General features: G+C 30.6%; 2 protein-coding genes across 2 annotated transcripts; one reads left to right on the top strand and one right to left on the bottom strand.

Moving 5' to 3' along the window:
- The first annotated feature begins 1,395 nt into the window (after positions 1–1,395).
- Positions 1,396–3,672, top strand: LOC101259581 (E3 ubiquitin-protein ligase ATL31). The gene has a single exon (XM_004230125.4). It carries the CDS (start codon positions 1,992–1,994, stop codon positions 3,288–3,290), a length of 1,299 nt encoding a protein of 432 aa, XP_004230173.1. The 5' UTR covers positions 1,396–1,991; the 3' UTR covers positions 3,291–3,672.
- A 7,064-nt stretch (positions 3,673–10,736) lies between these two features.
- LOC101259886 (probable serine/threonine-protein kinase PBL7) lies at positions 10,737–14,005 on the bottom strand. The gene is made up of 6 exons (XM_004230126.5): positions 13,488–14,005; positions 13,033–13,283; positions 11,918–12,306; positions 11,529–11,661; positions 11,248–11,337; positions 10,737–11,155 (listed from the first exon to the last, which is right to left on the bottom strand). Exons 1-6 carry the CDS (start codon positions 13,762–13,764, stop codon positions 10,994–10,996), a joined length of 1,302 nt encoding a protein of 433 aa, XP_004230174.1. The 5' UTR covers positions 13,765–14,005; the 3' UTR covers positions 10,737–10,993.
- Between the last annotated feature and the right edge of the window lie 1,918 nt (positions 14,006–15,923).

A 15,923-nucleotide genomic window follows, 5' to 3' on the forward strand; every position in this document is an offset into this window, starting at 1 on the left:
ACAATACAATTAGCCATTTCTGTCAAATAAAATTTATTTCCTCTCAAATCTCCCGTAGAGATGAGAAGTGACATGTATCATTTTTTCTCAAACCTTCCATAGAGGTGAGTTGTGATATATATCCAACCCATAATGATTTTATCATATCTGGACCCATTCTTTTATAGAATGGTCGAGCATTCACCATACTCATCACAGGTCACATTCTCTTCAAGGAATGGACTAATTATTTATTTGTATTTCATAAATTTGCATTATAAGCACATTGTCATGGCTTTAAAATTCATCATATTTCCATGACACACCTCAACATCACTTTGAAAGATTAAGTGTACCATCACTTTATCTTCTTGTATCATGATAGAGGATTTATAAACTTGTCAAATTATTGGATTGACAACATTCACAAGTCTAATGACCTTTCATACCATTTTGATAATAAAAATTGCCTTCACATTTTGAAGGACTATTTGAAGAACTTATAGTGTTCTTCATTTTATCATTACCACAATGATGACTATTATAATTTTGTCCCTCCACGCCCTTATTCATATCATTAATTATTTGTCATCTTTCGGACTAATCATTCACTGCTACCACATTCATATGATTGAATGGAGCAAGTCAACAGGTGGATTTCAGATTTATCACATGTTGCTACCACATTCTTTTCAAGGAATGGAGCAAATTCAATAGGACGAATTTCAAGACTTTTCATCAAAGTCTTAGTCATCATTATATCATCACTATGGTGCATTAACTTAAACTCAATGTCTTATCCATATAAGGCGTGTTACACCATAATTCTATGGGACTTGAACCCAATCACGGTGCATCAAAACTCAAATTGATGTCTTACCCTTTTTGTGCGATAGAACTTGAATCTATCGTCTTATCCTCAAATATTTTTATTATGGTGCATCCGGACTTTAACCTGATGTCTTACCCTTTTGGTGCGATGAAACTTGAATCCATCGTCTTACCCTTAACCAATGATATAATAAACCGAAGTACAACATGACTCACCCTTTCAGTCTTTCAAAACAATCAAAATAACATTCAAACTCATGCTATTAAAATTTTATACCTTCTTCTATTTAAGAAGTTTTGTATAGCATGTTATATTCAACCAATAGTAGTATATGTCTTCGGTTCTTGATAATTGTTAATGACTGAATATTATTTTTTATTCTAAATCATAAAATATTCTAGAAAATACATACCTGATTTTATGCATATAATACTTTGATCTTCATAACGAGATCAACCAAAATATGAGCTAAAGAAAAACAAGAACGCACTCTCAATTTGATAGAGACTCGTGCTGATAACGTGTTATAAAATCAAACTCATAAGAATATAATCATAAAGAGAAGAAGACAAGAGAAGTAAAATGGAAGATAAGGCTTTCTTCTTATTCAAGTGTATTTAAGTGTCATCTGTATCTATTACAATAGTGAATGAACAACCCTATTTATAGAGTGAGAAATCACTCCAAAGGTCACCATATTAAGTATCATAATAAATAGATACATTCTTATCCAAAAAGGTTCATGTAACCTAGTGAATATGAATGGTTGTTCATGTATCAACCTTATGGACTATCCACTCATTCAATGAATTTATAACAGACGTTCCTTTATAAAGTTGCAAACTTTTTCCTTTAAAAAAAAAAACAAATATAGAAAATAGTTATATTTAAGTTCAAATATTTATAGTAATATTTTAATTTTCTTTTAATAAAAAAATAAGATATATTAAAAATATAATAAAAAATAAATATCAAGACAAAATAGGGAGAGAGAACAAATATACTCCATTTAAGAAATTTATTAATGAGCTTCCTTTTTTCAATTCTGTCTGCCAAGTAGGATCCTTCTGCACCATCCACCATTTTTGTTTTAATACCCCCAAACGAATCGAACCACAGTTATTTCAATTTCTTTGATATTCAAAATTATAAAGCTTACTTCCCCAGATTAGTATGAGATATGGGCAATTCTATGAAGCAAGAATCTCCTCTTCTTAGTTATCTTCTCTTTGTGTTTCTCTTCACATGTTCTTCTTTAATTGACGAATCAGTCGCACAGCCACCAACTACTGGAAATAAATTTCAATATGCAAGGCTCAGTCATCCTTTGGCAATTATCATAATTGTTCTTATTGCTGCGCTCTTTTTCATGGCTGCTTTTTCTATTTACATTCGACACTGCACTCAGGCTTCTGGATTGAGCGGCAGTGTCCGGCGAGCTCTATCCATGCGCCGCCGTGCTGCGGCGGCTCGTGGATTAGATGCAGCGGTTATTGAGACTTTTCCGACTTTTACTTATGCTGAAGTGAAGGATCATCAAATTGGTAAAGGAGCTTTGGAGTGTGCTGTTTGTTTGAATGAATTTGAAGATGATGAAACGCTGCGTTTAATTCCAAAGTGTGATCACGTTTTTCATCCTGAGTGTATTGATGCTTGGTTGGAATCACATGATACTTGCCCTGTTTGCCGTGCTGATCTCAACCCTCAACCGGATGAACCGCCGGTTCAAGTTCCAGAAGATGAACCGGCAACGGAACAGCAACAGCAACAGCAAAACGATGAAGTTTCAATTCGCATAGTGAGCGACGACGAACAAAGGGAACAAGTACAGCAACAGCAACAAGAAGAAGGTTCTGTTAATTCGACGGTGAAGCGGAATTTGAGCTTCAACGTGCCGAACCGGGTTCCCAAGCAAGAAGAAGGCGGTTCAGTTAAATCAGGAGTAAAGAGAAACTTGAGTTTCAACGTGCCGATTCAACCACCGAGATCAATTTCCATGAGGCCAAAGATGTTCAGCAAATTCAGATCACATTCAACCGGTCATTCACTAGTACTACCAGGTGAGAATTTAGACCGGTACACTCTCAGATTGCCGGAGGGCGTTCGGAAAGAGGTAATGAACCGTGCACTATTGAACCGGGCTAAAAGCTTTGGAGGCACCTTACCAAGAGATACAAGCTCCAGAAAAGGATACAGAACCGGTACCGGAGATGGAAGCAACCGGGGTTCTAGATCTAACAAAAGGATGGAGTGGTCTGAACCGGAACCGAAATCGGACCGGTGGATTTTCACCATGACACCACCATTCTTTTCAAGAGGTTCATCAATGAAATCACCCAGAGTTGGAGCTGAAGCCGGCGAGGGTTCCACCTCAGGGAGTATGAGAACCGCCGTCAAATTGCCGTCGTTTAAATGCTTGGAACCAAAAGGCGATGAAGCCTCATTGATGTCGACTGACTCGGCTCGACCGCCGGTTTAATAATCCGGTTCGAAGTCAAACCGTAATGATTCGCAAAGACTTTTCATGGGCTATAGGAAAGGGGAACGTGTTTTTCATGATAGATTGGGCCCCCGCTTTGAATTAACAAGCCCAAACTTGACTCTAAATTTATTTTTTCGAGAAAAGCATTTTTGTTTTTATTTTTTTGTTATATAATTGAAAAATCTTTAAGTTTTTCCTTTTTCTCGTTTTAAAGATATAGTGCATATCAATAGTTGATGTAAGTGTAACCAAAAAATCACTTGTAATTTTATTTATTTTTCCTTATTGGATAATGTCCTATGATGATGTAAGTATGTGTATTTCAATTTTTGGTGAAACAGAAATGTAAAGGAAAAAGTAGAGGTTTCGATTGGATTAACTTATTTTTAGCTTCTTTTTTTTTTTAAATTTTTTAGATGGTTTTTAGTTTTAGAGATGTTTGAAAAAGTTATAAAGTAATTTTAGATCACTTCTTTTACAAAAAAAAAAAAAAGAAAGTAAAAAGGCAACAAAAAATAGGTATAACCTATTTATAAATCTTAACTTTTCACTTACACGTTAATTTTTCATAAACCCATCTAAACAGCTCTTGAAATTGCTTCCTTTTTCTTTATGTTTGTCGTTCAAGATGATATATTTTGGTAATGATTTGTGGATAGCTAAGACTGGTTCAAATTCAAATTAAGATTATGATTAGATGCAAATTAAGTCTTGCTCGATGATTGTGATCTATTTAATCAATATTAGTGGTCTTAAACATTATTTTACAAGTAGAATGTAGACTAAAACTTCCCTTGACTTTATAAAAATGGTATAGTCAACGTCTCGTGCCCACAGATTTGAGAGAAGACCTAACACATTGATTTCGTAATTAAATATATTTACAACTAAGTTTGGCATATTAATAAATGCAATTTAAATATTCATGTATAAAGGACATAAGAATTTAGTTGAGATTTTATATTCATAGATTCTAGAAGATGATTTCTGAAGAAAATATTTAAAACTATTAAATGAACTTTTAAAAACAAATATTGAGACATGTAATCTGAATATTAGCTCTGTCCTTGTGAACACAGCATATTAAGTTTTTTGAGTAAATAACAGCTACGTATATTTTTTAATTTATTCTTTTATGAGTGAGAACAAGAGAATATAAACTATTTGCATAAGTAGCCTTTTATCACGTTCCGCCATTTGAGAGTTAAATTTTTAGGGATAATTATATATAAAAGTAAATTATCAATTTTAATTAAATATTATAATCATAGTTTAATTTAATTGTACTTTGTAGTAAATAGTTGTTATTTTACGTCTCTTCTTAGTGAATCTCGCTCGCTACTCTCGTTCTCAATATATAATTTCGCTCGTTTTTATACAAATATAAATGTATAACATGTGCTTGTATTTATACAAAACGAAAAAAATTTGTATAAATACATATATTTTTATTCCCGTTTACTAGTGAATTGTGACTTCTTTGTATGTCTTAACCCTCATTTAATTTGAAGCAACTTTTAAATTAAATAGCATTAATACTGTAATAATCACCACAAAACTTTTATGCCTAAATGGGTTTTTAATGAAATTTAAGTCTGAATTCAATCTGAATAATCTGAAAAATAAGCTTACTAAGTGTCACTAATAAAAATTGGATCAAAATCAATGGAATTGGTTGGAACTTTAAGGATAGATCGGTCTGTCCAAAAAAAAAAATCGTAAATAGCCATAATAGGAATTTAATTAGGCTCCACAATTATAGTTTGTTAATTATGATTTGCAGTTATATGTTAGACGAAGGAAGAGTCGAGCGAGATTGGTAGAGGAAGGAGAGTTGAAAGCAAGAAAAGACCGAGAGCGGACATGAACTGTATTTGTATGTCTTTTAAATTGTATATGTATATTCTTTAGATAATTGTGTATATGTAACTAGTATACAAATACTTTGCATATCTTATGAGCGAGATTGACAAAGGTAAGAGAGAGACGAGCGAGAATGAGAGAGGAAGGAGAGAGGCGAGTAAAGGTAGAGAGTGGGTAGAGACAAATTGTATAAGTATATCTATATATAATTATATATGTATATTCATATTTTGTATTTGTATATGCTTAAGAACATAGAGAGATATGAGAGAGAAGAGAGGAAAGAGACGCATAATTATAGCTAGAAAACGATTATCAGTAATAATTAATTCAAACTATAACTAAATGAACTAGTTAACTAACGCATGTTTGTTTATCCGCGTAATTTGTCTTTGTCAATTTGACTTGGATTGATTAAAATTGAAAGACAACTAAACAATTCATCGTTTTCAATCAATTAAAAACCAACATAGAGTTGTTAAATTCAGAATTAAGTGTTAAATTCTCCATTAATTTCAGAAAGTTTTAAATTTTCTATTAATTTCATAAACTACACAAATATTATTGAATATTCTAAAATAATATTTATATTAAACAACTATTGCTAGACAAAGGAAATAACTATTTACGATCAAACTTAAAATTTTACTATTGAATAATTCTACCACTCAATTTCACGTGCTCTTTAATAAAATATTATTCATTGTTTTATTTATTATACTATTCAACTACAATTTTATACTTCAAAAATCAACAATATCCCTATATTTTTTTTATAAATAAATAAATAAAGTGAACGTTAATTTTCCCTCGATTGTTTGGATCGACTCAACACGTTGGTTTAACTTTATCTATTTTTAGTAGTATGAGGATTTTTCGAAGGTCCCAAACCATATGAAGAATTTAAGAGACTTATTCATCTCCTATTGAACAACTTAATTTCAACATTATCTCACTAATCTTTTTGTCGTAATTATCATAGTCGGAAATAATAAAAAGGTGCAAATATTTCCTTTTCCCACAATTCATTTCAAAGGTGATCTAGCTACACAAAATACCCTTATTTGTCAAAATTCCACAGCAATAATTCATGCATTTATGGTCCCCAAAAGGCAAAAGCTATTATATTCTATCGAACAATTAGAGGTTCTTGCGTGCAATTAGCTCATACTCCTATGATTTATTAAGAAATAAATAATTTAAATCATACATTTTGATATTATTTTATACAGAAAAGGGTCAAAATTGTTTCTGAACTATGTGATATAGATCATTTATATTCTACATTACATTTTGGGATAAAAAATATCCCCGCTATTATTCTAGGAGACCACAAATATCCTCAAAAGTTAACACCCCAAATTTTTAGTGACGTGGCATGTCACATGCAACTAATCCCTCCACCTAAACGCTGCCAATTAAGATTCACTACAAAAGAACTTGATCTTTAGTGGCGGCAAAGCTGTCACAAAATTTCAAAATATTGCCATTAAAGGTTATGAGTTATTTTTAATGACGACTAATAGTAAAACCTATTTTTCAACAAAAAAATATGATAATTAATTTTTGATTGCAACCTAAATTTCTAAAATAAATAACTTGCAATATTAATATTAAAAACACCCAATACTGTTACGAATAATCATGAAAATTATTTCTTGATTCACATCTCCTACTATATAATGCATCATTGTACATTTTATACATTTACATATAAAATAAAAATAAAAATATGATATTTTCAAACTCCTACTTAATCGATATTATTTTCATTTTTAAAAAAATAATGAAGAAAAAATACAAAATTAGAATTTAATGTTACAAAATTTTTAGTGACGATTGTTTGGCTTTGTGGCGACTATTATTGCCGCTAAAGGTTTTGTTCTTTTGTAATGAATCTCAGTTGATAATGCTTAGGTAGAATGATTAGTCCTACATGGCTTGCCAAGTTAATAAAATATGGGGTGTTAATTATTAAGGGTATATGTGGTCTCTTGGGATAACAGCAAGAGCATTTTTGATGCCAAAATGTAACGAAGGGTATAAATTGTCAATTTCACACAGTTCATAGGCAATTTTGACCCTTTTTCGTATTTTTTTATAAAATCATAAATATAATTTATAAGTCGTGTTAGTTATCTCATAAAAAATATCAAACTTTATTAAATGAAAGAGTAAATATGAAAAAATTTCAAACATCCATCTTAAATTTTGAACAATTCAATTATTTTTCCAACAATACCCCTCCACCCTCACTCCCTCCAGAAAAAAGTAAAAAATTCATTTAATATGAAATTGATAAAGTAACCTTTTCCTTTCTATGTCCAACAATAGTTGTCTACTATTGACTTGATATATCTCTTAAGAAACAATAAATAATAGGGATATTAATATATTATTCTTTGACTTTATTTAATCTAATACTTTAAAAAATGTGATAGATAATAAATAGTAATTTAATAACAAAAATAAAATAGACACAAACAATAAATTATCTCTTAATTTTTTAAATTTAAATAAATATTATTAAATAATTATTTTTAATATAATGAACAAATATTATTGGACAGAGGCGTAAATATCTTATCAATAATAATCAGTTTGGTACCTTTAGTTATTTGTCCTTTCTACTCTTATTAATTATGCCTACTAAATACTGTGTTTGTCTGAATGGAATAGTGTATTAATGTTTCTTAATTATGATTAGGATCAGTAAAATGAGTTCATATATTGGTGACTGGCGTAAATAGTTTATATTTTAATGAATTGGATGAGTGATTTTTCACATAGGTATAATATGAATATCATAATTAATATTTATTTTGATCCATAATATATAGGTAAAATATAAATAAATTACGAATTAGTCAAATGAGTTGAACTTTTAATTTTTATTTATTTAAAATTCATGATATCACTAAAAATAGTGTAACTTCTCTTCCTTTTTATGTTATTCTATAGAATTAACTATTCTTTCTCTCTAATTGAAAAGATGAAGTCTTTGACCCTCCAAAAATATATAATTTAAGTGTACATTTCATATTAGATGATAACTAATTGTGTAAAATAAGCAAATCATGTATTAGTATTGACATTGTTTAAAGTTCATTAAGCATGTTTTAGTCCTAAAATGCAATATTCATTTACTTTGAAATTAAAAATATTTTCATCTTGTTATCACATAAATTTATTTTATATTAAAAAGTTATAGGATTTTTTTTATGATATAATAAAACTAAATGAAGCATATTTAATATTTTCATCTAAAAAAGACTAAAATATCTTCACCATATTGAATTCTTAATTAAAGTACTATTTATTTATGAAAATATGAGTAAATTAATATTTTACCCAATCCATTTATTACCCTAACTCATTTTTACCCACGTCAAATATGGACTGATTGAATAATTATCCATTTTATGTTTATCCGTTTTCAACCCGTCCATATTTAACCCAACTCGCCCATTTGTCGCTATTAATTACGATAAATCAACACTAAAGCTCGGTTAGGTTTACAATTAATTGGACTTTGATGAGCTGCAAAAAAGAATATGGTTCACAAGTTTCTTGTTTGTTTAATTTTTAATCTTTTATCTGAATATTACATTGAGAGATTTTATTAGGAAAGAGAAAAATGAATTTAATTTTTTTTAGGTATAATTTATCTTAAAATCTTCATTATTTAAATTTTATGTCAGAATAAACATTGTTACAAATAGTAATACTTTTTACTAATATAATATTAACGTTGAATATTTCTCAACGAATATTATCTTCTTTTTTATCTCTTAGCCTAGAAAAGTGCAGCTAAACTTCGGTACATATGACAATATAGTACATGTCATGTCAGCTTTTTGCTAACAACCGTTATTTTGTTCAATCAGTTTACGTTAAGCAGGTTGTTTAATTCATTAAAAATGGTTTATGGTTAGCCCACTTATTAGTGCTTTATTCAGTGAGATTACTCTCTTTCCATCATACGCTTTTCGGTGAATTAATTTGGTGAGAAATAAAAATAAATATTTTTCTTTGATTCGCGATGCAATGATATAAATATAATCTCTCTCTTTCATACAATGACATCACACTCATGAATCTTCCCATAGGAAACAAACACTTGTATATTAAATTTGAATCGATACAATTCAATTAATTTCTATATTACAATATAGGAGATGCATGTACAAATAGAGAATATTTTAAAGGAGATAAAATTATACAAAAATACTTTTCTAGCAAAAGCATCTCTTCATTTTAGCAATGAATGGATTGAAGAAGACATAAATATCTTTTTGCTTTGAAATTGGAAGATGCCAAAATCATATTGTTTTTAAAAAAGTTATATCAGTATCTTTATGCGAAAAGAACAAATTTAATGCATTGTCCATGCGACACCCAATAATGATACACAAGTGGCTGCTAATAGTCAAGCATGAAATTCACATATAACTATGATGACCCATGTCAAAAATCTATATATTAGACGTGTATTTTACTAAAAATAATTATCTCATATTGATTATTTACTAAATTAAGATATAATTAAATGATTTTTTTTTCATTTTACCTCTACTATTAAGATGGTCTTTGGAATGTGAATAACTCAAATACTAGCTATTACTATTCAGTATACTCTCTCTATATTTTTTCTAGCTTATTTTAAGTGCATTGATATGCAAAAAAAATTAGAAAAATAGTAAACTTGATAAGCTTATTACTGTGTAAAATAAAAAATGTTCACATGATTTGAAACATATAAGAGGAAGTACTTTACATGTCAGGTGTTCAAAGTTTGTTGAAATTATTTACTATAAGTTCAAGCAATTAAAGACAATTTTTCTTATTTAATTATATTTTTAAAGCTGGATAATCACCATCCACACTCCACAGTACTTTTGTGTAGCGTCTGATATCTAAATTTTATAATTGTAACAAAATCAACAAGGTAGTCTGACATAATTTTAGAATATAATCACATTAGGAATATGGACAAGGAGCTAGCTGACATAATAATAAGTATAGTTTTTATCTTATCTTCTAATATTCTCCTTGCCTGTGCTACAAGGGGTAAATCCAGTTGTACCTTGCACAAAATTCAACAAAAGTTCCCTTAGTAGTACTAAAGAATAAATCCAGTAAGTTTCTTATGATCTAACTCTTAAAAGTTAATTTTATTAATTTTTAAAATTAAATTAAATTATATTAATTTGATATTTTAAATATAAAAAAATTAGTATTAAAAAATTATACGAAAAATATTATACATTACTATGATGAAAAAATATACTACAAAATACTAGTCAAAGTTTTAACAGTTTGATTCGTAAAAGGAAATCATGACGAAAAAATTGGACGAAATATATCGTAATGTTTCTTTTTTTTTTTTGTTATGAATATCTACTCTTGTATCATTAGTTAGCGTCATCGATTCGGGTCATCTCAGCCTATCATTTGTTTCTCAGGATGTTGGCGTTACCCAACAATAGTATCATATGGCATTGAAGCTGTCCCTTCTAATTTTTTTACAAAAAAATCCTACTTGATCATACGCTGGACCATAGTTAAAAAATCTTATCCTATTAAAACAAAGCTGAATTATATTATAATTATCGTGTTTATTATCGTTACTAGACGATGAAGCATTACTAAAATGGTTAATTAGAGTTGAAGGTGCTACCATTTGAATACTATAATACATAAGCCTTATTGCTTTAACCAGATATTTTTTACAGATTAATGTCTGTCATTCTCCAACATTTGATCAAATAACTTTTATGAAAATGTTGAATCACGAATAATGTTGGAAACGTCTTCAGATTCCGAATTAATGGCTCCTAAGACCTTGGACTCGCTGTGTGGTTATATGATCTGAAGGAATTGGCAGAGCATGAAGAAGAGTATGTCTGAACAAGAGGTACTAAGGATTGCACAACATCTGTCATTAACGGACGATAATCTGCTTCTGTTTGAACACACATTGCTGCTATAGCAGCTACCTGTTTAGCAAAAAACACATTAGATTTGGTTTCATATGTAGTATTACAAGAATGATTATAAAAAAAATTGTATAATGTTATGACACATTTACCTGGATTAGATCCTTCTTCGTGTACTGTCCTTGTAATGTTGGATCAACCATTTCAACTACTTTTTCTCTGTTTGTCAGCCTTGGAAGAGCCTAATATAACAGAGAAAACGTATTCAGGCATTGTTTTTATTAAACGCCTGAATCTACTACGGATAGTAGTTTTGTTGTTGTTATTAACTTATATATATTGACAATGTGATAAATAGTTGTTATACTATCAGGTCAGGAAGTAAGACATGTAACGTGCTACAACTTGTTAAAATACATTATTAGTTACTGACCCATGAAACAAGCACATGTTCTCCAGGAGGCCTCTTTGTATCAATTGGTACACGGCCTGTCAATAGCTCTAGAAGAACCACACCGTAACTGTATACGTCTGATTTTGTTGTAAGTTTGCCAGTTGAAGCATACCTGTTTTGAGAAATTGAGTTGGTTAATGGTCACAAAAAAAATCGAAAGATCGTTACCTGTAGGTTAGAAAAACTGAGGTGTGGAGGACCACATTTGGTGGATTTTCATTTTAGGGAAGTATGTTAAGTGTCAGCTGTAAGTCTTGAAGAAATAACAGAAAGTGACAATGTGCTATGATAGAAACTGAAGCCTCTCCATGTGCAATATTGTCTTATTTTACTCATTGATTGATCAAGCATGGAGATGTTATACTCACTCTGGGGCCAAATATCCCGTGGTCCCTAATACTCGCGTTGAGATCAGACCGTTCAATTTGTCTGAGCCAATTTTTGCTAGCCCAAAATCAGACACCTTAGCTCTGAAATTTTGATCAAGTAGAACATTACTGCACTTGAAATCTCTGTGAATAACTGATGGAGTTGTGTGCTCATGTAGATATTCCAAAGCTCTAGCACAATCAAGGGCTATTCTTAACCTAATTCCCCAGTTCAATGAGTTCGTGGATTGTTTATGCGCGTTGTGGAGATGCTGTTGGAGTGAACCATTAGGCATATAGTCAAAAATTAGGAGCCTGTGGTGTTGGTCTGCGCAGTAGCCAAGAAGTTCAACCAAGTAAGGAGAGTGTAAGCGACTTAATAAGTCCACCTGCCATAACAGAGAAACAACAATTACCCCTCAATAACGAACAAGTTAAGGTCAGTTACATAAATCCTTACGGTCCATATACATTCATGTGTATTTTTTTGCTACAGTATTGCAATCATATGACGTATTTACATTGTTGATATTTTATTTAGATAATGGCTCTGAGAAACATGGTTCTGATAGCTTGACAATTTGACATTCCTGATATGCTTTAATTACTAAACAAACTGCCAAAGTACCATCACATGTCTCTATATAATATATTTCTTTGCATGTTATCCTAGGGCCTTTTTCTATTGTCTTTTCCAAGGATAAAAAATTTTAATATCATAAAAAAGGAGAAAAAAAGTCAACACCATTTGGAATAAAAAAATTTCACCCTCGAGTAATCCTTCAAATTAAAGACAACTTGAAAATCTACACCGTTTGTATATAGCACACAAACCACTTAAATCAGCAATTTTCTCAAGTAACTATTCTGTCCCCCCACCCCCACCTTACCCCCACCCCATACACAATACACAGTGAATGAATAAAAAGTTAAGTTACTTTCTTTTTTTAAGTCCATTAAAAAAAACATATTTTTATATTTTTTTTAAAATTTTGCGTGAAGTCAAACTATCGATTACGGTATATAAATTGAGACAATGAGAGTAGTAATAATGTGTGAATTGGAAACAATGTAAGTGGATGAAGAAAGAGGCAATAAATGAAGTGATGACAGACCTCTAATCTAAAAGAACGTTCCCATTGCTTGCCTTCCCTTTGCAGAACTTTAATTGCAGCCACAGTTCCATCAATGAGGACTCCTCTGTAGACAACCCCATAACCTCCATTCCCAATCACATTTGCCTCACTAAATTTGTCTGTAGACATCTCCAGCTGCTTGTATGTAAATACTTGAACTCCTCTCAATTTTGTTTCTGGCATCCTCCCTGAATTTCCTCCGTGTCCAGGTAGACATCCACCCTTTACATCTGCCCATCACATTGTCATATAAACATTTAAAAAATTGAGTGGTTCCATATTTGAACAATAGTTCTAGCACGTAGACGAATTCAGGATTTAAATTTAAACATATTCAACCTTTACTGGTCTCTTGGAACTAAATAGTGATTTATTCATCATCCATACTCCATTTTAAAAAAAAAGGAATGATATGAAGTATGAATTCGTGTTACCTGGACTTAAATGGATGTCGATGGTGCTATGTGCAACGAACATACAATTGTTTTTGTTGATGACACTTTTTGAACTATTATTAGTCCCATTGTGTTTGGCTGATTGTATGCGCTTAAGCATGACTATGAGAAGAGATATTGCAATAAGCAGGATTATAATTATGATTGGAACGATAATAAGGAGAACGGATGTCGAAGGGAGTATGTCATTGTGCTGGTGGTTTTTATGACTTTGAGATTCAGAGTGATGATGGTTTTGGCTGTAGTTATCCTCCATGATCACAGAGAGAACAAAAACAAGGGAAACAGAAAATGGAGTTTTTTTTTTTTAATGTGTGTGTGAGAAAAAAATGATGAGGTTTCAATGTGGAATTTGTATTTTTTAGGATTTGTAGATTGAAGTTAGAGCCACATGATTGCTTGAAATTTTGCCTTGATAGGAGGTAATATTGCCCTACATACATACAATTGCCACATGATGACTCATTCACTCACACATATAAATGGTTTCTCTGTACTTCATTCTGTCCCTTCTTTTGTTATTATATAGAGGTCTAGTCTCTGTCTTGCTTTCACAAAAACAACTTTTTTGGAACGTCTAGCACCCAATTTCAATTCACTTTTTTAGTTCTCAAATTATTAGTAGCTCAAAAATCAACTTGCTCTCTGCCCATATTTTATCATTGAGAACCGTGGTAAAAATATATCCACCCTTTTATCTCTGTTAGTCAAATCTAAATTGATCGATTCAGTAAATTCTGAACTTGAGGAAAAGAAAATTAAATCGATAAATTGACATGTACTAGAATTGCATGTTGACTGGGGAATACTTTAAAAAAATTATGAAAAAACTATGGGGATCCGCAATTAGTGTTCATTTTGAGGTCAAAATATGCCCTGAATTTCAGGGCAAACTTATTAGGGACCTATATTTCATATTTAGTGAATTAGCTGCAACTCTATAGCCTAATGTTTGCCCCTATTTGTATAGTTGCATGTGACATTTCAACAGGAAGAGTTGCTCTACAATTTAAGCAAGAGGGAAATATTTCATATTTATATTTATTTAAGCGTCATGATACTTAACCATCATGACTATGAAAGTTTCTAAAAATGACACGGCTTGATTTGACTCGATTAGGTTAGGAACTACATCCAAACTTAAAAAATAGTAATGAAATGGAAGGACATGAGAAATAATCTCGTGATACATTTCATAATCTTACAGAATAATAGAGAGTGACATTTCTTCACTATGCTAGATACATATATATTATGTAACCATGTGGTTGTACATATCCCATTTGGAATATCTTTTCACTAATTAAACCAACCCTTAAACAATGTTGTAGGAATATGGAAATCCAAAAGTTGATATGTACAATAATGGTAGTAGCACTTTTACAACTTTTCTGGTACAAAGTTGGACATAGGTAGGCCTAAATCTTAGCTAATTCCTTCTTTTAATCAAACATTTTAATTTTCCAAATTCCTATGTTTTTAAATTACTCATTAGTTGAATTTTGATTACTCTAAATCAGTAGTTAATGATTAAGGATGGGGTTGGCTATCTATTGGAATATTCTTTAAATATAAGTTGGATAGCAACGGCGAGTTCCCATTTTTAACAAAATATTCTCTAAGCATAAGCTAAACTAAACAATGAACAGTGCTATTTTAATACTAATAATCCCATAAAAGTTAGTATGAAATGGGCCTAGAAGACACGTAATATAAGATGGGCTGGGGGATAACTCATTATTGTAAGAAGATGGACCTAAAAACTGGCTCTAAAGAAAATCTTTGCCATAAATGATATTAGGAAAATTATATATAATAACACACTAATAATTCAAATTAAATGTTATAATCATACTTTGACTTAATTGTGCCCTGTAGCAAACTGTATGTCAATCGTCTGTCTCTCAAACTCTCACTCACCACTGTTCCTCTCTCAGTCGCTTCCTTTCGCTTTTATACAAAAACAAATGTATAAAATGTATATGTGTTTGTATAAAGCGAGAGAAATTGTATACATACATATATTTTCATTTCCTCTCCCAGATCTCTCTCTTCACTCTCATCTCTCTCGCTTACACAAACAGAAACAAAATATATAAATTGTGTTTCTGTTTGTACAAAGCGAAAGAAAATTCTATATATACATGCAAATACATATATCTTTGTCCTATTAATTTCTAATTATACGATTCAAATATTTTCCCTGTCAATTTTCTTTTGTCTTTCTCTCTTTCTCGTTTTATACATACACAAATTATACAATTAATCTTTTGAATATAACTGTTTTCTTTTTTATATGTATAGGGAATTATACAATTATTTTTTTTCCGTATACGTATAGCGAAATATACATATTTATGTTTGCTACGAGTGCAATTATGCAAAGTATAGATATAACATACAAATATGATTTTT

This window comes from Solanum lycopersicum, chromosome 1, assembly GCF_036512215.1.
Source record: "Solanum lycopersicum chromosome 1, SLM_r2.1".
Classification (NCBI taxonomy): Eukaryota; Viridiplantae; Streptophyta; class Magnoliopsida; order Solanales; family Solanaceae; genus Solanum; species Solanum lycopersicum.